This window comes from Sphaeramia orbicularis, chromosome 13 (genome assembly GCF_902148855.1).
Source record: "Sphaeramia orbicularis chromosome 13, fSphaOr1.1, whole genome shotgun sequence".
Taxonomy (NCBI): Eukaryota; Metazoa; Chordata; class Actinopteri; order Kurtiformes; family Apogonidae; genus Sphaeramia; species Sphaeramia orbicularis.
In genome coordinates, this window is record NC_043969.1 from 3,071,633 (window position 1) to 3,096,768 (window position 25,136).

The window sequence follows — 25,136 nt, forward strand, 5'->3', positions numbered from 1 at the left end:
ACAAAGAAGACAACGCCCAGAGATATCAATGACTCATCAATATGCACAAGGAAGGCGTGCCGGGTTGGTTCCTGGCAAAACTATAAAAGACAATGAATCAATCTTTCATTCAAGCTTTTTCCATCACTCTCGGCTCTCAAATGTCCCAGCGAGAATTTTTCCATCTTTTCCGGCTCTCATTCTCGGAGAGCTTTTTCATCTCTCAGCTCTCAAACTTCTCCTGGCAAGCTTTCCAGAATCCAGCCACCAGGGCCAGCTTTCCACCTCCTCCAGCCACCAGAGCTTCAGACCTCCAGAGCTCCGGCGCGAGCACACCGCTCCACGGCCAGTCGCTGCTTTGAACTCCGTCAGAAGACGTCATCCCAACTGCATCCGTTCTCCGTCAAGGCCTCTCCAGCCCTGCATCCTCACCGCTGCCGTGTCACTCCAGCTGTGTGCCTGCTCCTTCTCCAAAGTCAAGATCTGCATCCTTCAAGACCTGCAACTTGTAAGGAAACTTGCTCCTGACTTATCTGAGTTGGTGTAATTTCCAATTTAAGTGGAGTTACCTTAACTTAACCTCACTAACGTTATGATCTTTAATATAGCCATCTAACAACTTAGTCTACTTTCTCCTGTCCATAATCTCCTGCTCCCTTTTGTCATATTTGTCTCTTGTCTTTGTTTTTTGTATGTCTTAGTTTAGTTAATAAGTTCTTTATGTGTGTACAAATCCGCTGCTTCAGTTATTTGTGTACTGCCTCTTCACACTCAGGTTCCCTGTAGAGTCAACGGCCCACTAATTTTGAAAGGTTTCCAAATTACTGGTTTAGGTTGATTTAAGTTTAAGCTTCAGTTATAAATCTGTAATTAAATTAATCAATAAATCAACGCTCCTTTCTTACATAAATTGGGTTCCTTTCCTGCAACAGTAACAGTGAACTGACCCCAGTCCCTGTAGTTTACAATGTGGACTCTGCAGGAAATCACACAGCTCCTTCACTGATGAATCCTGGAGGTTGTTTTCACTCAGATCCAGTTCTATCAGATGTGAAGGATTGGACTTCAGAGCTGAGGCCACAGAAGAACAGCTGATCTGTGATAAACTGCAGTTATCCAACCTGAATAAAGAATAAATGATGTAAATTAAAATCCATTAATGACACACATTTTATTCATTTATTTTTAGGGCTGTCAGAATTAACACATTAACTCAGATTAATCCATCATCATGATTAATCTGATCATAAATGTTAACGTCATTAACCCATCTGCAGCAGAATGACTGTGAACGTCTGCTCCAACACATTTGGGTCAGTGTGTCCAGTAGAGTTAGAACAGAACCAGCAGAACCGACCCATTAGATGGAAGAACAGAAATATGAGGACAAAAAACCCAGACGAACAGTCGACCCACAGAAAATCTTGGACCCACTCTGCAGGAAGGAGTTTTCTATTCACTGAAGCACTTCCAGATTCAAATACCACATTAACACCAAGCAGACGTTAGTCTGGATTCTGCCAACACTTGGGCTGACAGAATCCAAACTTGTGACAAACATGTTTAGTGCAAATATATTGGGAAAAAAAAATAAAGTAAGGTCCACACAACCTGTGAGCTCCCAAAGAATTTATAAACAGACATGAGACCAGTCGGGGCCTCGGCCCAAACGTTACTTTCTTACTTTTTTTTTTTTTTCCATCCAATTTTTTTGGGATCCTGCACACCCTTCATTTTCTGGATATGAGTGTCGATCACCTCTCTAGTGCAAATATATTCCCTTCTTTCTTGAGTCTGTTTGCTCATGCAAAATGAAACACCATTAATACAGATAAAAAATTAATGAGATTTAATCATGATTAATCCAAACTAATCCACAGCAACCCCTGTGATTAATCTGATTAAAACTTTTAATTGTCTGACAGCACTATTTATTCTATGATCAATACAATATGTAAAGTACAAATCACTAGATTCCTAAAGTCCCTTCTCATTACAAGTAAAATGTAATTAAATGGTTTTGAACTCATAATACTTAATGTGCAGGAAAATTGTTGCTGTCAGTGTTCTTTGATTTATAACTCAGTCCATAAATGAAACAATTCATGTTTCAGTTTATTACAATATTTCAACTCAACCCATCTGCTGATCTGTGGGTTTCACTGTATGTAATATGTACATTTATTCATATTAGAAGATGATGTTCTTGTTTAATGTTCAATCCTCTGATCTGAGCTGAAAAGGTTTCAAATGGAAAATTATAAACTCAAGAACAGACATCTGATGACAGCTTTTCTTGGTGTTCTATTATTCTTTTACTTTGCGTTCTCTTATTTTATCAGTATTTGGTATTTCATCGTGGTGCTTTTACTTGACTGTATTAAAAGAACATCTCAACTCATCATATGATGGAAAATAAAGGATGATGATGGGTTTGTATGACAAAGGTTTGGTTGTTTAATGCTCACACATCTGATCATGCAATGTGTGTGAATCTTACATATTCAATATTTCAGGTATTTTTAAAAAAAAATCTCTTTCATTGTAGGTTTTCAGTGTCAGTTTTGGTTGTCTGAGATCAGATCAGGAACAGCTGTTGTTCCACTGGACCACATGGTGCTTCAGTAATTAGCACTATGGCCTCTGAGCAGAAGGAGGATTCCAGCACCAACTGTGTGTACCTTGTGTGTGAGCGCTGCATGTTCTACCCCTGTCTGCATGGGTTCTCTCTGGGTTCTCCAGGTTCCTAACATCCTCCTTTTTCATAGTTTCAATGGGAAATCCAAATCCCTCATAGGTGTGAATGTGAGAATGAATGGTTGTTTGTGTGTGACGTACTGCAGTGAACAGGGTGGACCCCACCTTCATCTATAGGTAAGCAGGATCACCTCTGGCACCCCCATGACCCTCAAGAGGAAAAAACACATGGATGTGTTTGGACTGAACAGTAGACAGTCAGTGAAACTAACCTCAGAGTTTCCAGCTCTGCAGTTTGGACTCTCCAGTCCAGACGCCAGTTTCACTCCTGAATCCTGTAGGTTGTTGAAACTCAGATCCAAAAGTCTCAGATGTGAAGGATTAGACTTCAGAACTGAAGCCACGACTTCACAGTGAGTCTGTGAGAGTCTACAGGCAGAAAGTCTATAAATACAGAATTTACAGGAAATTAATTACGAACACATTTATTGAACATCTGAGTCTGAACAAGGTCAGGATATGGTGTTGTTGTGACACCAGTTTAATGAACAGTTCTAAGGTTTAAAAAAGACAAGAAAACCAGATGAATAAAATAGACGAGTATAAGACAGATGGAATGACAGCTTCCAAACAATAAAACCAAACACCTTAGATCTCCATCTAGTGGCTGGATGTAGTATAGTTCAGACTGTTCTCCTGTTCTGTGGACTTCAGAGAAACTACACAAAGTATACATCCAATAAATGTTCATTAGGCTGATATTTATTAAAGAAATCATTTGACTAATTACTTAGATTTGAATAAGTTACATAATGATCTTAAATGAGTGATCGACCGCTTCAATGACCAATCAGTGTCAAGAATCCCTCAGAAAACCAATCAGTCATCTGGTGGGTGGACCTCACATCCCAAGTGTCTCTACTCCGTTGACTCTGATCATACAACCATCATGGCAGTTCCCATATTTCACTTTGACATAAACACAAGACAGAGGGTCATGTGATCCATCTTTAGATTCAGTCTATGATTCATACTGTTCACATTCTCATCAGTACTTACATGGCCTCTCTGCAGTTCCTCACAGCTGGATCAGTCTGTGTCTTCCTTCATCTGATGTCTTGTACTTCTTCAGGTTCAGTTCATCCAGAACCTCCTCTGACATCTGCAACATGTAGGCCAGAGCTGAACACTGGATCTTAGACAGTTCCTTCTGTGATCTGTTCTTTGACTTCAGGAACTCTTGGATCTCCTGATGGACTGTTTGTCCTTCATCTCCGTCAGACAGTGGAAGATGTTGATGCTTCTGTCAGGACAGATGTCCTCAGTGTTATCTGCTTCAGGTTCTTGATGACTTCATGGATGCTCTCTGGTCTGTTTTCTTTTGGACCCAGCAGACCTCCTAAAAGTCAGTGGTTGGACTCCAGACAGAGGCCATGAAGGAAACGAACAACAGATCCAGGTGTCCGTTCTCACTCTGAAGGGATTTTTTCATGACTTTACTGAGAAAAACATCCAGGCTGTAACTGAGGATGTCACTGGACTGTGAAATGCTTGAACATTTTCTTAGAAAGGGATTTTGAGTCCTTGTCCTGGTCTCCCATAAACCTCTTCAGAACCTCTGTGTGTTGCTGGTGTAACAGTGGTAGATGTAGACTGCAGCCAGAACACTCCTGAACACTCAGGTGAACAAAGCAGTAGATTGTTTTTCTGGAAGATCACAGTCTCTGTTTGAAGATCTCGGTACAAACTCCTGAGTACACCAAGGCCTCTGTGACGTCCAGACCACACTGATCCAGGTCTTCTTGGTAGAACATCATGTTCTTTTCTCCAGTTGTTCAAACGCCAGCCTCCCCAACTTCAGAAGGACTTCCATGTCTGCCTTTGTCAGCTCTTCTAGACTTGTTTCATGTCCTTTTTTGTACTTCTTCTTCCTCTTTGTCTGGACCATGATGAAGTGTGAGTACAGGTCTGTCAGGGTCTTGGGCAGCTCTTCTCTCTGGTCTGAAGTCAACATGTGCTCCAGAACTGTAGAACTGATCCAGCAGAAGACTGGGATTTGACACATGATGTGGAGGCTCCTGGATGTCTTGATGTGTGAGATCATTTGTTGGACAGATCTTCAGAGGTGGATCTCTTCTTGAAGTACTCCTCCTTCTGGTCATCAGTGGTGAAGCCTCGGACCTCTGTTACCCTGTCCACACATGAAGGAGGGATCTGATTGGCCGCTGCAGGTCTAGACGTTATCCAGATCAGAGCTGATGGAAGCAGGTTCCCCTTGATGAGGTTGGTCAACAGGACGTTGACTGATGACTTCTGGAGTGACGTCTGAAACAACCCGACAGTGGTGGAAATCCAGTGACAGTCTGCTTTCATCCAGGCCGTCGCAGATGAACACAAGTTTGCAGACGCTGATCTGCTCTGCTGTGACCTTCTGTAATGTTGGATGGAAACATGGAGCAGCGTCAGCAGACTGTACTGCTCATCTGACACCAGGTTCAGCTCTCTGAAGGGACAGCGGAACCACCAGACTGACGTCCTGGTTTTCTAAACCCTCGGCCAAGTCCAGAGTGAACTTCAGCACCGAGAAGGTTTTTCCAACTCCAGCCACGCCGTTGGTCAGAACCACTCTGATGGGTTTCTGCCTGCTCGGGTAAGGCTTTGAAGATGTCCTGACACCTGATTGGACTTTCTTGGATGATCTTCTTGGAAACTGTCTCCAGCGTCCTCACCTCATGTTGGGTATGAACGTCTTCACTCTGTCCCTCTGTGATGTAGAGCTCAGTGTAGATCTGGTTTAGACGGGTTCTACTTCCTGTTTCCTCAGTTCCTTCAGTCACACATTCACATCTGCTCCTCAGACTGAGTTTATGTTCAACTGCAACCAGACAACAACACTTGAAATAAACACAGCTGGGTCAAAACATCTGTTCTCATCTGTCAGTGAATGTTAATACTATTTCACATTGACAACAGTTTCCAAATGACAAACCCTAGACCTGTTACTATGGAAACCACTGATCAGACATGGATCTGATTTATAAAACAGGAATCATTCCAAAGCAGTTTTAACAACACGTACAAGATGATTGGCACTGACCAAATACTGAATAATGGGATTGAATTTACAGAGAATCAGTGAGTTACTTTGACCATCATCCTCTGTAAAACATTGAATTTGATCAATAGGAAATAAAATCAATATTTCAGTTGATCATTTCCAACATTTGATAGAAAATGTAGTTCAGTCTAATGCAGTTCAAATGTTCTTTGTTGTGATGCTCAGTCAGTGACAGTTGAACACATGTTGTGTTTAGTGAGTGCAGACATGTTCAGACAGATGTCCAGTCTTACTTTGGACAGAGCTGTGGATCTGCAGCTCAGCTCTTGTTCTGGATGTTTCTTCACACTGGGGACAGGAGGAGTCTCCTGAAGAACCAGACTGGTCCCAGTGATGCACTGTCTGCACAACCAGTGTCCGCAGCTGGTCCGGACCGGATCACTCTGGACCTTCTGACACCAAGAACAGGACGCTGGGTCCACCCTCAGGAACATGAGTCCTCTCCGTCTCTCTGTGGACCATCAACACATTGTTTAGAAGAAGCTTCTTCAAAGTTCTTTCAGATCAGCTGTTCAAAGGGATCACATCTACACTCACAACTCTGTGCTGGCTCAAGGACCTGGTCTGGTTGGGATCAGACCCAGGACCTTGTTGCTGAGCGGTGCCAGTGTAAACCACTGAGCCGCCTCAACTCACAGTCTGTCTGAAAATGGCAGCTGGAAGGAATGATGAGCCTCCACTTCAGCTCACATGTCCAACCCAATGCACTGCTTGATTCTTTTGAAGCCCATGTTCAGTCAAACCCACCAGACCTGTGACCCAACAGCCTTAACCCAGCGCTCGGGTTCTGAAAACAACCCAGCATTTCTAAGTGTGTTCACACCACACAGAGGACTTCCATCTAAAACTGCTCTGGTCTTACTGGTCTGTTTCAGAGCTGATTCTCACACAAACATGTGTTTTAATGTTCATTCAAATGAAGAAAACACTTCAAGCAGAAAAACAGGCTCTTAGTGTCTGAACCTTTACACACATTTGGTTCAGGATTGAACGTCTTTCTTTTTGTCACATGTGAGTGAGTCTCATGTGTTTCACAGCCTTAAGGCTGTTGTTCATCTCAGGAGTCTCAAACATCTTTTATTCACAGCAGCTGGAGTCCCAATGAGGAGTTTAGACCATTTCACTAAAGCTGGACTGGAAACTGTCAGTTCTACTCACACACCTGAGTTTGATTTGAACCAGTTACTGACAGGAACTGATCACATTTGACCTGCAAACTTCATCAATATACAAGCAAGAAGAGTATTAACAGTAATAGTAGAGGACTGTATACGATCAAAACACACACAACTATGAACGTAGAGGGTTCGGACTAATGGTTGCAGCGGTCAATCAAGACTTCAATTGAGATTAAAAATTCTTCTGTCAGATGAATTCTACATGTCCAAATAAAGATCAGAAATAATGTCTCATCTGTAGAAACAGTCTCTTACTCTGTGTCTGAAGGTCCAGGTTCAGGACTAAACCCTGGAGGTTGTTCTTGGACCAGTCACTGTTCATGGACAGACATGTGGACACTGGAGACTCTGCTCTGGGTCGTTATACTGACCTCTGGAAACAACACAAGTCCAACAGTTAGGATTGGACAGTATGTTGTGTTATTCACATCTGAACACTTCATTTTCTATCACCTTGGTTCTTATTCATGTGTGTTTTATTCTGTCTGAAGGACACATTGGACTTTAAAGTGGACACATCATGTCCTGTTGTGTCTCTACTGTTGTTTGAACCAATAAAGTCCAACTAGAATCAGTGTCTCATGTTGTTGAACTGTGACAACCTGTCAACTGGTAGTTTAAGTCCATGTCAGAACATGTGAAATAAACAGATGCCTCCAGACTGACCAGCTCTGATTTGATTCAGATTTGATGAAAACTGTTATTAATCCTAGTAAACATCAGAAAAACTGAGCCTGATATTTCCATTATTTATTGAAAAATAATCAGCCACAGTAGAACCACAACATGTGAAATAAATGTAAAAATTGGACAGATATGATTTGCTCAGATGTGGAAATACACCAGGACCAAACTGCTCCTGGATCCTAATAAATACATAAATAAAATAAATTAAAGCTCTGATTCTCAAATGACACATTAGTGTGAGTTTTCATCAAGTTTTGAACTTGTAAAGATGCTGCTGCGGATTTTCCTTTTCCACACGTTAAAGACATCTGACCCTTTAGACGAACTTCTTGTCCATGTGCCTTTAGTCCTTACCTCAGTCCTGTTACTAATTTAATGGCATTGACTGTCAATTTAAAGTGTGTTGGAACCAGTGTTGGGAGTAACACAATATAAAAGTAATGCATTACAGTAACAGATTACTTTTGCTGTAACACAGTAGTGTCAGGCATTACTACTCAATTTTCAGTAATATTTACTCAGTACATGTTCAATAGTACTTGTGTTACAACACACTTTTGTCCATAAATTAATTACTCAAATAAAAAAAAACAAAATAAAACTGGAAGACTGTGAGACCTGAAGGAATCCAAAATGTGTCTACAGTTCTATTTCCTGTTGGTGTTCAGCCAATGGGTGCAGACGGCGGAGGACAGTCCACTATCCACATGGACGTCTGCTCAGTACTAAACTAACTCTGCTTTAAGGCTCCAGTAATGCATTACAATTCTGAGTTAGTTTAGTTGGATTTCCAGCTCATAGAATCATCAGAAAACAAAGAACCAAACAACATGGTCAAACTAAAGTTTTCAGCGCTCCAAAAGGAGTGGGAAGAAGTCTAACTTATGGACTCCCTGTGACACTGGAGGACATCTCAGCACTTTTATCCAAAACGAAACCCTCCTCCAACTCTGCAGACATCCTCCCCCATAAGCTCCTTGTCGGTGTCTTTGACACTATTGGACCATGGGTCATAAAGTTTTTTAACCTGTCGCTCACAACTGGTTTGTTTCCCAGCTCCTTCAAACAGGCCATCATAGAACCCTAAACTAAGAAAAACCACACTGGACCCCACAGACTTCAAAAGCTACAGGCCCATTTCAAAGCTCCCCCTATTGGCCAAAATCCTTGAGAAAGCAGTGTCTAAACAACTTACAGCTTTCTGGAGACACACCAGATCTATGACACTTTTCAGTCTGGGTTTAGACAACGCCACTCAACAGAAACCGCACTATTAAAAGTGTCTAGTGACATCCTGATGGCGGCTGACTCCGGGAAATCCACGGTCTTGGTCCTGCTAGATCTCTCCTCGGCCTTTGACACAGTGGACCATACCATAATGATTGAGAGACTGAGGGACCTGGTAGGGATGTCAGGTCATGTGCTAGACTGGTTCTCCTTCTTACCTGACCGGCAGAAGCTTCACTGTGTCAATAAACAACTTCCAATCTGACTCAGCGGATTACTGTGTGGTGTGCCCCAAGGCTCTGTCCTGGGACCAGTCCTATTCTTACTCTATGTCCTCCCACTTGGCCACATTATCCGACAGTACAGTGATGTCTCCTATCATCTATTCGCGGATGACATCCAGATATACTGCTCCTTTAACTCCTCTGAGCCCCACAAACTGAGTTCCTTAATCAACTGCTTGTCAGAGCTGAAGCAGTGGCTAAATGATAACAGCCTCCAGCTGAACTCCAGCAAAACTGAGACCCTCATCATGCCCCGGACAGTGCAATCCCAGGGATCAAACATCACCTTGGAGACCTGAGTTCCTCGGTAACGACAAAACTGAGGAATCTGGGTGTCATCTTTGACCAGGACATGTCTTTAGAATTCTACTCCAAACACCTAGTCAAAAACTGTTTCTTCCCCTACGCAACATCTCCAAACTCAGATCTATGGTGTCCACAAATGAGCTCGAGATGATCGTTCACGCTTTCGTATCTTCTCGCTTAGACCTACTGCAACAGCCTGTTACATGCTTAAAACAGAAGGAGCTGGCCCGTCTACAGTTTGTCCAGAACTCTGCTGCCAGGCTCCTGACCCGCACAAACAGGAGAACCCACATCACTCCCATCCTTAAATCTCTCCACTGGCTCCTGTCTATATCGTCTTCATTTCAAAATCTTGTGCTAACTTTCCGGGCTCTTCATGGCCAGGCCCCTGCATACATTGCTTCCCTGATCCAGCCCTACAGCTCGACTCGTAGCTTGAGGTCTTCAGGACAGCACCTGCTGATGGTTCCACGGACCTGTTTTAGCACACGCGGGGACAGGTCTTTTAAGCTGTGGCACACGTCTATGGAATGACCTGCCTCTACACCTACGGTCCATGGACTCTGTAGAGAACTTTAAGGAACCACCTCAAACCCTCCCTGTTCAAAAGGCTTTTTAGTCTCCCACCTGACCCAGGACCACCACAGACTGATTACACTCTATGTATTCATCATAACGTACTACCATGTGTCATCCCCCCCCAGTCTCTCTATATCTCTATCGCTCTCTCTTTTCTCCTCCTTACTCTCTCTCTCTCTCTTTAACCCCAACTGGTCAAGGCAGACAGCCATCCTTCAGGAGTCTGGGTCTGCTCGAGGTTTCTGCTGTTAAAGGGAAGTTTTTCCTTCCACTGTCACCAATCACAAGTGTTTGCCCCTGAAGGATTCTGTTGGGTCTCTGTAAACTTAATTTGATTCTGATTTGAATTGATAAAGCACTTTGTGACTCTGTCTGTGAAAAGTGCTCTATAAATAAATTTACTTTACTTACTTTACTTTACTTACTCCACCCCCTAATGATTACATTCATTCTGCCTTCCACTGCTTCTTAACACACTTTTTTTTCTATATATTTGTACAATAACACATAACATCCATACAAACCATTCACATACACTTCTTTTAGTCACCTCACACACAATCAGATTTGAATAATCAAATGGTTTTAATATAAACTAGGATATTTATATGCACTTTAAATATTTACTATAAATACAATCATTAATAACTGTGATAATATCTCCTAGTCTGAGACAGTAATATTGTAATGTAAGGAATTACTTTGAAATACCAGTAATCTGTAATGGATCCCAGTTTGGAAGTAACTTGTACAACACTGGTTGGAACAGCCAAATGCATGTCAGTTCTTCTGTCAGACACTGTGGTCCACAGCCCCTCCCTCTGCAACTTCCTGTTGCACTCATCCTGTTTCCTGCGTCTGAGTCAATATAAAACTGAAGGACTTTTGGAGTTGTCTTTACAGGGTAACAGAGTTGACAGGTAGAGTTGACATTTGTGCTGTTTTCAGCCCTAAAATCAACAGAACCAGAACACCACATGGATTTTTACACATAGATTCTTCTAAATATCATATTGTAGCGGCTGTTTGTCACCAAATTTAAACGACTGAAAAGTCACTGAACTGAAGACTTGAACAGAACTCAAATAACCACTAGATGCACCATGGGTTTAGATGGATTCCAAGGGGTTTATTTTCAGGTTTTCTGCAGGAAAACAACAACCAAGGCCTTTCTGCTGTCTCTCCTGTTCACTGACTGGACTGCGGACTGACTGACTGGTAGAAAACCAGAGGCCCACCCAGGTGCATGATGGTCTAAGTTGGTGCTGCCTATTTATACCCAGGTGCCCACGGTCTAAACCAATAAGAAAACACAAAACAAAAAGGAGCTAAATACTAAAGAATGAAAGAAAGAACCATGAAAATCCAAAAATATATGTTCAATATGAAACAAACAAAAAGCAAACAAACCAAAAATAAACAATTAGCAAAAAATACTAAATTACTGAACAAAAAAAGTCAATTAACTTTGAACCCAAACTAAACAGACAAATAGCTCCTACACACATATAAAGTCAAAGTCACATTGAAAGTTATTTATAAAGATATTGTTGTAACACAGTTGACATAAAAGTGCCATAAATACACACTTGACTCCCACACTACTGTATATGAAATAACTCAGAAAGAGGAGACAGAACTTGGAGTCTTTTCAGTGTTTTCTTCAGGAGGAAATGACATCATGTGGAGCAGGTCATGTGATTTGGAATAAACACACTTCCTTCACAGGTGGTTTTGTCATGGTAACTGAGATGAAAGTAATTTCTGACACAGATACAATTTGTTACTTTTCATATAAAATTTGATATATTGCCAAAAAAGAAATATCTGTCATGATTATCTCAACTGAATAAAAAGAACACAATCCAAACAGTTTTTAACTTAGTTCATTTTATTATTGTTTATCTAATTAGAAGGTGGTTGTTATTAAATTTGGACGGTTCTTTAGTTGACATTTTAGTCTATCCAGTCATTTATTAATTATTATTAATCATTTATTAATAAATGATTGCTTACATCACTAAATAATTATGGAATTTTAATGACATGATCATAATGAACATAAAAAAATGTATTTTTTTTTAAACTTTTCATACAGATGTATGTAAGATCTATCCCAAGGACTTCCACAGTCCCTCAGTTCTATATTGACCCGTCTGCATCGAGGCCTCTGTCAAACAGCTTTAATATGAGTTAAATGTCACAATAGACTCTGGATGTGAAATGAAATCACTGCTATAACGTGTCCTGCAGATCATTTGAAAGAATAAACAGTCTCTTACTCTGTGTCTGAAGGTCCAGGTTCAGGACTGAAGTTTGGAGGAGTCATCATGGACCAGTCACTGTTCATGGACAGACATGTGGACACTGGAGACTCTGCTCTGGGTCTGTTATACTGACCTCTGGAAACAACACAAGTCCAACAGTTGGATTGGACAGTATGTTAGTGTTATTCACATCTGAACACTTCATTTTCTATCACCTTTGGTTATTATTCATGTGTGTTTTTATTCTGTCTGAAGGACACATTTGGACTTTGAAGTGGACACATCATGTCCTGTTGTGTCTGTAGTCAAATATTAAAGGTGTGTGACAGTGGACTCACTGTGGATCAGAGGGTCCTGGTTCATTACTGCCCCCTGGAGGTTCCTTTATGGACAAACCCCTGTTTGTATCATGGGATAACTCTGCTCCGTCCTCCTCTTCATCCACACTCAGACTCATCCTGTGAACTTCAGTCAGTCTGAAAGGACAAACAGTCAAACTACTGTGAGCTCACCTCACTAAAACACTGTGTTCATCCGTCACAAACACTGACACAACAGGAAATAAGCCAGTGGACACAGAGTCCAGTAAACCTAGTGGACACTCAGCCTGGAAGGGATTCCATCCATGTTTACAGTTCCAGTCCACACCCAGAAAACCCACTGAGAGACTAGAACAGGAAAATGATCTGAATGTCAGACTCACCCTGAACCAGACGTCTTCTGTTCATCTGTCAAAATGGAGTCTGAACTCTGAATACTTTCACTTCTGCATGGAACTGGATCAGCTGTGGACTCCTCCCCCTGCCTCCCCCTGCCTCCCCCTCCCTCTCTGCATTCACTGGAAGTCATGTGCACTGAAAAAAAAAAAAAAAAAACAAAAAATGTTATTATTCCAGCAGCAGGGGTGCCAAAAAAATACTGTTAAATAACGGAAAATAACCATCAGATAAAAATACAGTAATTCTTCATAATTCAAATACAGTTTTTTGCCCTAACTTTACATGAGATGTTGCATATTTTTTGGACTTTTTCATGTTTAATAAAGAATATTTACATGTATTAAAACAATCCAATTCCCTATAAATATATATATAAAGAATTTTCAGTGAGACTAAGTAGTCCAATCTACTGATAAAAACTGTATTTGGACAGTTTATCAGTGCTTATACATGTTATACATTCACAAAAATACATTTATTCAACATTTTTGTTGTGAAACCTCCTGGAATTACACAAGATATTTGTCAATGAACAAACAAGTCTGGTTAAACTGACAGCTTGAGTTGGCAGGAGTTGGGCCCTCCTGTTTGTGAGTTGTGTGGAGTTAGGGGTAACCCCGGGTAACCCCGGTGCCAGCAGATCTACCGGCATAAAGACTTTACTGTGCCAATTAAATTAGCGACATGGGTCCGAAGAAGAATCTGATGACCGAGGAAGTCAAGGATATAAAAAAAATAAATAAAAAATGGCTGGACTTCATAACAGAGGAAGTGTCCGCCGTTTGGCTCCAACAGAAGAGCATCATGGATCTGGTGGAGGAAGTGAAGGCACTGAGGCTGCTGAATGCCCAAACAGATAAGTGTGTTGCCTACCTGGAGAGCAGAGTCTCGGACCTGGGGCAGTAAACGCGGGTCAATGAGCGATCGCCACCGGACTCCAAATAAAACCCCGGTCATACGCGCGAGCAGTGACCACTGACAAACGGAGGAGAGTGCGGTGAGCTGGAGGCTGAATGTGGAGCAGCAGGTGGTTGGCTTTCTACAGTCCAAGGGGCTAAAGGTGACTGGAACATTATGGAGGCCTGCCACCCATCACCCACACAGCAACAACTGAAGAGTGGACATTTCAGGGTGAAACCATTTCACAGTCAATTTTCACTCTCAAAGTGTAGTTTGAACTCACTGTGAGTTAAATGTCACTCAGAGTTGGAGTTAATGAAAAGAGTTCCTCAAGCCTGTGGAAATGAACTCAGGAGAAGTGTTGTTTTGTGTCTCTCCAGTGTTAATTAGCCTGGCCCCTGCATTTCAAACCAGGTGAACCTGTGCAGTTTCTATCCAACTGTCACTGTCAGAGAAAAAAGAGGAAAAAGAAATGTTGTAAAAAAAAAAAAAAAAATGCATCAGCTTTCTTGAATCATCCTGTTCACTTTGAATTTGAAGTCATTTTGAATGGATTAACTTTTTTAATGATTCAAATTAACACTTCTGTCAGAGTGAAAATTCAGTCAAATGAGTGTTCTTTTTGTTCCTTTCATGGTGTTAATTTAACTCTGAGATCAAGGACAAACTCAGACAGGTCAATAATAATCCATATGGGTTCATTTAACTCAGGTCGGTCAGATTCTGAAGGGCGGCTGTGGCTCAGTTGGTAGAGCGGGTCGTCCAATGACCAAAGGGTCAACGGTTCCAGTCCTGGCTCTGACTGTCCACATGTCAAAGTCACCCACTGGTGTGTGTGTGTGTGTGTGTGTGTGTGTGTGTGTGTGTGTGTGTGTGTGTGTGTGTGTGTGTGTGAGTGTGAGAGAGAGAGAGAGAATGTGAGGAATTGTGAAGCGCTTTGGGCACCATGAAGGTGTAGAAAATGCACTATGTAAGTTCAGTCCATTTACCATTTATAAACTCTAGTGAGTGTTGGGAGTTAAATCAGTCAGTGTTAAGTTAACTCAGGTTTCTGAGTTAAAAAGGCAACTCTGGCATAGTGTTAAATAATTAACTCCAAAAAAATGTTACATTAACTCCGTAAAGTGTGGACCTATAGAAACTCTGAAAAAGAGTTCAAATCAACTCTGTGGGAGTTGATTCAACTCTCCATTTTTTGCAGTGTAGCAGAAACACCAGCGACAGACCTGCAGTAATAATGCCATTCATAAACACAAACAAAAGACCGCACTTCTGAAACAAGGAAGGAAGCTGAAGGAACAGATGTCTTCATAAACGAGCACCTGGCCAAACACAACGCCGACATAACCAGAAGAACACGCCAGCTAAAGAAAGAGAAAAAAAATACAAAACACCTGGACATCCAACTGTAAAGTATAGAGCAGGGGTGGCCAACCCTGGTCCTGGAGAGCCACAATCCAGCATGTTTCAGATGTTTCCCTCTTCCAACACACCTGATGGTCATTATCAGGCTTCTGCAGAGCTTGATGATAGGCTCATCATTTGACTCAGGTGTGTTGGAAGAGGGATACATCTAAAACATGCTGGACTGTGGCTCTCCAGGACCAGGGTTGGCCACCCCTGGTATAGAGGGTCTGCACATGACGTCACCACTAGCAGAAGTCACTGCGGTTCCGCCACTGAGTGTCAGAAAGAGGGAGATGAGTAGCGGCTTTGTCTTGAATACAGCGAAAACTTTAGAACAATCTAAAAATGGGGCAGAGCTGATGTGCCATTGATCGCACAAATAGGTTTAAAAAGCACTGGGACCTATCATTTTAGCGGCGACCTAAAGCCAAAGACTGCACTTAATAACTGGAATCCAGACAACCAAACCTGGATTTGTGTCAGCTAACGTTGATTTATGCTGTGTTCTTGTGTAAAATCATCCCTTAAATTCCATCTGGTTTTGGCTAATGTCCTTCTTAGTAAAGCTCTTAATGTTAGCATCTGTCATTTAGTTCTAGATTTCAGAACTGAAATGTTTGTGTCTTCAGTTGTGTGATTCTGAACCTTGTGCTCTACATGATTTGTAAACTAGCTTAAACTGAGGCTAACCTAGTTTTCCAAATAAGGGGCTACTCTAGCACAAAGCTGTTGGATCTGTGTTGGATCCAGTATTTGATGTGAACTCTCCTTAAATCTCCACAGTACCAGTAGATCATCCACTCACTTGGGTCAATACTAAGGGTTCAACTCCAGTAAATCAGTAGTGAACTGTGAGCACTACTGCTGGGCCTTTACCTTGGAAATCACCGCCAACAAAATACGTCTGCACTGACATAAACCTCCAAAACAATAGTATGTTGAATTAAAGCACTCACCAGCTGGAATCCTCTAATTAACCAGGACCAGGATGGATACAACTCTGGGTCTTTTGGATGCTTTCAGTCTTTGCATTGGGGATTTTCCCAGCGTTGAACTCAGGTTCATCTAAATGTCAGGATAGGTGATTTCTGTCCCAGATCAGTGTTGGTAGAACACTTGTTGTTTGGTAGCTTGTATGGATCCATGTCCAGTCCAGTTGTCTTTAATTTCATCTTATATTCCACAGTTTTCCTGGTCTGGCTGGAGTTACTGCTATACTCCGCCATGTTTGTTTTTGCCGCTCAGTCTGACTGAGAGGGGGGTGGCCTGGGGGGAAGTGACGTATGTGCATTCACTCTATTGCAGAATAAAAAAGGTGAGGGCCGAGTTAGCATAGCTAGCTAGCTAATATCAAGGTTAAAAAAAAAACAAAAAAAGCTCAACATATCCGGGCTCTTAACAGCCTGTGGGGTAACCGTTTCCACATCATTCCAGTTTAGGTGAATGCTAAACAGTCTGCATGAGAGCATTATTTAGATCAAACTCACCATTTCTCGTCGTCAGTCCATGGGACACAAACCCCTTCAGCCGCATTCGGGTCGAACTGAGGCAGGATCACTCCGCCAAAATCCGACCGTCACAAGTCAACGTTACTCAGTGCGAGTCCTTCCGCCGGTTAACATAGTCCTTTCTTGATTTGGATAAACTCTCACTTTTTTTTGTTTGATGGAATTGTATGAATTTGACTATATAACTCTTTTTTGTTGTATTAGTCAGTTAAATCCCCCTCATCACTGGTATGCTTTAGAACAGTTTGTTTCACATTCAAATATTACAGCATGTATTGTCCGTACACAGCAAGCCTTTTTTTCTCTTCCTTCAGTTTTTTTTCATTCATAACTTCAAAATAGGACCAAGGCTCCTGGAGTCCAACGGCATATTTAAAGACATTAATTGGCATTTGTTTCACCTTCCAAGATCACTCAAGGTCAAAGGTCATGGAACCAAATGAAAGCCCATATGTGTCTTCCCAGATAGCAAAGAGACACTGGGCCGGATCTGGAACAGAATCGCTGACCGAGTCGGCCCGGAACCGTTTGGCGGATCTGGCCCAGTGTCCAAACGCACAACGGGCCAAAATTGGTACGGCTCCGCGAAACGGATATGGTACAGAAGCGGCCCGACTCTGGCCCAGCTCCGTCCCAAATAGCAAAAAGAGATATTGGGCCGGACCTGGAACAGAATTGCAGCCCGACTACGGCCCGAAGCCGTTTGGCGGATCTGGCCCAGTGTCCAAACGCACAACGGGCCAAAACTGGTACGGCTCCGCGAAACATATCTTGTACAGAACCTGCCCGGTTCTGGCCCAGCTCCGTTGTGCCGGAGTCTCCCGCATTCCAGATGCGTTTCAGACCCGTTTGCCAGATCGGTGCCAGACCCGTTAGCCCTGCAGAAGATCTGTTTTGCGGAACAGTACCTGTTTGTCCAGATGTGCGTTTGGACACCAGGCCAGATCCGCCAACGGTTTCAGGCCGTGTCGGGGTGCGATTCTGTTCTAGATCCGTCCCAGCGTAACCGAGCATGTGGAGATGAGCCCTGACGGCATGATGTGTAAAAAGGATGACAGTTTTAACTTTGGAGGCACTTTATTTCTTCACAGCACTGTCTTCAACACCAGCATGAACCAAACACACTTCCTGCCTTCACAATAAAAGCACTCTGTATTACATCCTGTCAGTCCGCATGAATAAATCATTCTATAAATCGGCAGCACAGAAACATTGCTTACACCAGCATCTCTTTGCTCTCTGAATTATGTATGGCATTATTATTGCTTTTGTTGTTGTTATTATTACTATAACTATCATCATTAACTGGCCTAATGCTGTAGTCGTTGTTTAAGCTATATGTAAAATACCAAGATCAGACCAGTCTAGACAGGTCATGAATTTGCAGGGGCTAATACCTGACTGTGGAAAAATTAAGACCAAAAATATCTACACACAAATGAATGTTTGAAGCTGAATCAAGGATGTAGTCTATGTATCTGTTTAACATGGCTTACTTTTTAGTCTGAGTCCTGTTTGTCTGTACAACTAGATCTTCAATCAAGAACCAATGCATATAGATGAAACAGTTTTATTTAACACTAGGCCATATTAACAAACACATGTATGAAAAAATTTAAACAACTGATAGAACACAGTAAATTGCGACAAAAACTGAACTGACTGTCAAACTGACTGGAAAAGCCCGAAAACAAAAACTTAATGCCTGGCTCAGCGTTGACGCCTCTCTCCCTCTCCTGATGCCCGCTCCATCCAAACCATCTTACAGCTGCTGACTCCACTGGTGGCGGATCTGGTGGAGCCGCATTTTCTCACAGTACCTATAATGTAAAATAGACACAAACAGAGTGAATATTTTTTCAAATAATTTTTTAGGTAAGCCCATAGCTGCCTGTGAGTATGTGACAGTGGGAAGAGCGCATAAATGACAGAACAGATTGAATGAATATGTAATATGTTGACACGCAATTGTGCGTGTGCTGGGAGGAGAAAATGTAAATACAGTATATTCAATCCAAACCCCCCCCCCCCCCTACACACACACACCTTTAAAATGAAAAATGAGTGAATGAATGAGTCATGCAATACCTTCTATGACTAGACTCCTCCAACGTTACATTTCCATGCGTCTGGATCATTCAGCGCACTGTTACCATTAGTGCTGGTGTATCCCACAGCAGTTTCTACAGCGTATTGTCTCCAGTAGCGTACACAAAACCCTCATTTAAATAGGGCGGTCTGCAAGACTTGGCACCTGTTGTTATTTGCGCAATCTTTGTAAATCACCCACAAACCGCGGTCCAGCCCCACACACAAAATTGTGCAAGCAAATTACTAAACGCAAATTATGATCTTCGTAGATCTGGCCCTTAATGTCCAAAAACTGCGATCAATCATCAACAAATTTATTTAATAAATTGTCTGTCTTTTTGTCTCTGTGTGTGCGTGTCTCTAAAATATGAAAAATGAAAAATCCATCTAATAAATGGTAATGATAAGTAACCTTTAAAAATAGAATAGAATAAGAACAAGTCCATCTCTAATCTGTTGATCCGCTGCTGTTTTCTGACATGAAACTACATTAAGCTTTTTCTCTAATGTGCACCTGATAAAGCTTATCATGACAACATCCATAATATTAGGGTTTTTGTTTTGATTTTAGGAGAGGTGAGAGTTGACATGATTAGATATGTTCACACAAAATTTGGTGACGATTGATCATAGTTTTCAGACATTAATCCACCTTGAGCTTTTGTTTTTTTACTTTCACAGTTTTAGACTGTTCGTCTGCAGCCCTGTTATATGACCATCATATAGCTTAGCATAGCATGTTAGCTAATATAACGGATGCTAATAGTTTGGTCACTACATTACCGTGTAATGTGTGACTGACGTTCACCTCTTAACTAGCATTTGGCATCCATATGCGCCTCAAAATTCACTACACAACATTACTATAATTTTTATTTTCAATCATTATTCAATTTATTTACATTATTTAATCATTCTTTTTCATCAGACACAGTCACGGCAGCCTTCCCCTTTCCAGACTGTAACAACCGACTATTCTATTGAAACAGACAAACAACTGACTGAGGTGAACAGAGTTATGTTTGGAAAAACTGTTACAACAATCATCATACTAGTTTGACATACTTTGAACCAAATACTGCAAATCAGAACAAAAGAAGTCATAGTCTTTGACGTACTTATAGACCTGCCTTATTCAGGTGTGTATTTATTGACTAGAATTTTAATTAATGTCATGAAAATTACTACGAAATGAGAAAAAATCATCAAAACAAACTGTAAATCTGATCCAAAATGAATAATGTACTAGAAAAAAGAACTAAACCAACTAAATACCAGTAGCTAGCCGCCAGGCCAGGATCCAACACCAGCAGCAGCCAGCCACCAGGCTTAAAGGTACTGTGTTCAACTGCTGCTGTTCAAAAAAAAAAAAACACATAAAATGCCACCCAAGTCAAAAGCAGAGGCTAGAGCGGATGAAGAGTATGTTTGACTGTCCCAGGTATCTGAGCTACTACAACAGCAAAAGGAACTATTCACAGCACTGTTCAATCAACAACAGGAGAACTTGAAGGGGTTTGTGAAGATCATCATGGACTCCACAAACACCAGGCTGGAGGGGCTGACAAGGGACCTTCAGGAGTTCAAAACAAGCCTCCAATACACACAAAAGGAAGTGGACCAGTTCAAATCTGAAAACTCTAAGCTATCAGAACGTGCTAATTCACTGCAGTCAGATGTTTTCAGAGTGTGTGACAGTCTGATAGCTGTCACAGACCAGATGGAAGAGCTTGAGGGGCAGTCAAGGCCAAATAAGCTGGTTTTTGAGGGAATGGTGGAGTCACCTGGGGAAACTTGGGCAGAGACAGAAGAGAAGGTGAAAAAGGTTTGAGCTGAAAACCTTCAGATGCACCAGGGAATAGAGATGGAACGGGCCCACGCACAGGCAAACCTGGAGGGGACAGACCCAGGCCCATTGGAGGGACATTTTTTAGATAGAAGGACAGAGCTGCCATTCTTCAATGCACAAAAAGACTAAAGGGAACAAAAATGGACATCAGTGAGGACTTTACTGATGCGCTGAAAAGGAAAAGGAAAGAACTGATGCCGGAATTGTGAGCTGCGAGACAAAAAGGAGACACTGGCGACCTTCGACATGACAAACTAGTTCTTCATCCACGCAGTAGCACGCCAAAGTAACAGACAAATGCAATCATAAAGCAGGTCTGCAGACACTCACTGTTCTTCATGGCAACAGGAACAACTTCTACAAAGACTGGACTCAATCATTCACTACAAAACATCACAGAGTAGGATGAACTGCAGTTCCAAAACTTCCAGTCCACTGAACATCATTCACATCAAACTGAAAATGACATTGATCCAGAGAACAACTGTTTCTCTGACATTAACGAAAGCTGTAACTATTCTACCCAAGAAGAACTGAACAGCAGCATCAACATGGACAATGGTTTATCAATGATCCATTTGAACAGCAGAAGCCTTTATGCCAACTTTCAGAACATCAAATACTTTTGAAGTCCATTCAAATGTCCTTCCAATATTAGAGCTAGATCAGAAACCTGCTTCAATAGCAGTAGGGGTATGGATTTTGGAATTGAAGGTTATGAGATGGTTTCCATTAACAGACAAAACTAGAGTGGGGGTGGTGTTGCTTTGTTCGTAGACAGGAATCTTGATTTTAAGGTAGTGGAAAACATGTCAACAGTGGTGGATAACGTATTAGAATGTGTCACTATAGAAATATTCATGAAGAAAAAGAAAAATGTCATTGTGAGTTGTATATACAGAGCACCAAGTTCTAATATTGACTTATTTAAAGATTGGATGGAGGAACATCTTTCAAAAGCAAATCAAAAAGTTAGGTTTATTTGTGGTGACTTTAACATCAATTTGCTCAACCCAAATCAAATGACAGAAGAATTTATAAATACGATGTACAGTTATAATTTGTTTCCAAAAATCAGCAGACCCAGCAGGATCACATCTCATTAATCGACAATATATGGACAAATGTCAGACAATATCACAGTGAGTGGATTATTAATAAATGACATCAGTGACCACTTACCAGTCTTTATTGTCTATAAGAACAACCACAGAAACACTAAAATAGACAATAAATATGACTATAGACGCGTCAGGACAGAGGAATCTGTGGACAAATGAAAAAACCATCTACAAGCATTTGACTGGGAACCAATTTATAAAGAGAATCATGTAGATAAGGGTTATGATAGTTTTCTAAGAATATTTAAGGCTTTATATGAGAAACATTGTCCAATCAAACAATATAGTAGAAGAGGAAAACAGAATTAGAATCAATGGATCACAAAGGGGTTCAAAAATGCATGTAAAAAGAAAAATACACTATATAGAGAGTTTATAAAATATGGAACTAAGGAGGCAGAAAATAAATACAAGAAATACAAAAATAAGTGAACTAATGTAATGAGAATGTGTAAGAAGGAATACTAGAAAAAAAATACTTGAAAGTAATACAAATAATATTAAAGGCATATGGAATGGATTCAACAGTATTATTAAAAATGCTCCTAGTAAAGAGAATTACCCGAATTCTGTCACTGAAAAGAATTTCAGTATCAGTAATAGGGACCTGGTGGTGAACATGTGGAATGAGTTCTTTGTTAATGTTGGACCAAACTTGGCAGATAAAATTCCTGCTCCAGCAACAGATCAGAGTAATGGAGTATCAACAGATCAGAGTAATGGAGTATCAATAGATCAGAGTAATGGAGTATCAATAGATCAGGGTAATGGAGTATCAACAGATCAGAGTAATGGAGTATCAATAGATCAGAGTAATGGAGTATCAATAGATCAGGGTAATGGAGTATCAACAGATCAGAGTAATGGAGTATCAATAGATCAGAGTAATGGAGTATCAATAGATCAAAATCCAAATTCAATGTTTCTCAAAGCCACTGATGAAAAAGAAATAAACTGAAAGAAACTGTTAATAAATGTCCAAATAAAACATCTACTGACTGTGAAGATATCGACATGATAGTTGTGAAAAGGCAATAAAAAAAGACAATAAAAAATTCACAGTTGGAGTTTTCATTGATTTAAAAAAAAGCATTTGATTCCGTAAATCATGACATTTTAATCAATAAACTGGAACAGTCTGGAACTAGAAGCACTCGGAGAGCACAGACCTCCGCCAAGGCTGATCAGTGGCCCCCCCCGTGGGCCCCCCCCCCCCCGATCACCACCAAAATTAATCATTTCTTCCTTATCCCATTTCCAACAAACCCTGAAAATTTCATCCAAATCTGTCCATAACTTTTTGAGTTATGTTGCACACTAACGGACAGACAAACAAACAAACAGACAGACAGACAAACAAACCCTGGCAAAAACATAACCTCCTTGGCGGAGGTAATCAGGGAAGTGGTGCTGAATTGGGTTAGAAGCTATTTGGAGAACAGGAAACAGTTTGTGATGATGGGAGACTGAGGGTTTGTGTATTGTGTGTGGTGTCCCCCAGGGGTCAGTGTTGGGACCTAAACCGTTTCTAATGTATATTAATGATATATTGTGATGATGATATATATTTTCAGCCCTGGAGTTTCATACCTCAGACCGGCCCACTTTAGATCACGACCGATTATTATTAAAATCATGCAATTATAACCTTACATGTTAGGTCTACACACTGTTCTGCAAAGCCTTGCAATTCAGTGTATTTTCTAAAATATTTCCAATTCAGCGCAAGTAAAGGTTGCTTCACAATGTGGGTTTATTTCAACAGTGAGTGCACATCGACATCTCCAACATTATTATTCCTCACAACACAACAATAACAGAATCTATATTTTTGTTCTTATAAGTGTTAACATTTTCAGACCTTTAAAATGTTTGAAATGAAATGAAAGAATACATAAAAATATTAAATAAAAAAATAATTAAAAAAAAAATAAAGCTTGCTGCACTTTCTAATAACTTATTTTTGTATCCTCTGCAACAAAAGATTTCCATCACAACTTACTTGCAGTTTGTTCCATCGTTGCTATTGAAAACTTGTGGTACAGTGATATTAGGGGTTTGATGAGGATGATAAGAAAAAAAAAATGTGTATCCTGTGACTGAGGGCGAGCAAAGCAATCAAAGCTAACAACAGGCTCCTCTTCATCTGTGTCATTTGTGCCTAGTGGTTCAGGTTGTGCTGCTGAGCTGCTCCTCTGTCATCAGTAGACTCTGCTCTCCCTTTCACACTTCCTCCAGTTTCCCTAGACTCGCCTGCATCTGTATCACAATAAAAAAATATCTACAGACATTTTGACTTTCTTAACTAATTCAGATATTTACATTGGCTAAATATGCAGGTTTATTTTGATATGACTTTATGCTATTGCCTTTCAGTTGTGGGCTTTGTGTATTTACTGTCTCACTTTTAATGATAAAAAATAAAATAGGTCAGGACTATCATTTGGGTCTAGAAAGTGGTTTTACTGGAACTAATGCTTGTTCACACAGTCTGTTCCAACAGCTCACCTTCTCCTTCCATACTGACAGGTGCAATCCCCTCATCACTACTGGCTCCTGGCTCTGCTTCTGACACTAAAGCACAGTTTAAAAATGGTCGTAATTCTCAGCACAAATCTTCTATTTTGCAAAGCCTTGGTGTCAGTTTCATTCGTGTAGTGCTGAATCATCTAGTATCTCAGAGCACCTTTCATATTGAACAGGCCTACACTATATTCTTCATTGTAGTCTATTTATTCTAATAATCTTCCCTTTATGAGCAGTCCTACCTGCCCACTCTGGACTTGTGGGCTCATGGCTGGTGTCTGCTGCTGGATCTGCTTTCTGACTCTGAGGAGCTATAAGACAAAGTTTCCCAGTTATGTGGCGTCGCATCATACTATTATTTAAATGACATAATGTTATGTTACACGCCACAATGCCACACAGTTCATTGACTCGATAATTAACTAGCTTGAAAGGTGGTTTACCCAGTTCATCGTCCTTATTAGTTTCCAAGGTCATTTTTGTGAAAAAGTTGCTGATTTTGTCACATTTGGCTGTGTTTGCTTCAAGACCTTTCCTCTTTTTAATTCTTGCCTTCTCCACACCACTCTTGCTCTTTCTATTCTCCATGTCTCAAACAGCAAACACAGCTGACCATCCACAGCCTACAGAGCACAGATCGTATATGCTCCACAGCTACAGTATAGAGCTACTAACCGTATGCAAGGACATGTT

At 41.0% G+C, this 25,136-nt stretch overlaps 1 protein-coding gene across 1 annotated transcript in view; it reads right to left on the reverse strand.

The window, feature by feature from the left end:
• Positions 1-13,171, reverse strand: part of LOC115431716 (NLR family CARD domain-containing protein 3-like) — a 53,664-nt gene extending 40,493 nt beyond the window's left edge. The window contains exons 1-3 of the mRNA XM_030152340.1: positions 13,026-13,171; positions 12,661-12,798; positions 12,338-12,457 (exon numbers count right to left, since the gene is read on the reverse strand). Of these exons, the coding sequence (XP_030008200.1) occupies positions 12,338-12,457; positions 12,661-12,798; positions 13,026-13,171 (404 nt within the window). The remainder of the gene's footprint in view (positions 1-12,337; positions 12,458-12,660; positions 12,799-13,025) is intronic.
• Between the last annotated feature and the right edge of the window lie 11,965 nt (positions 13,172-25,136).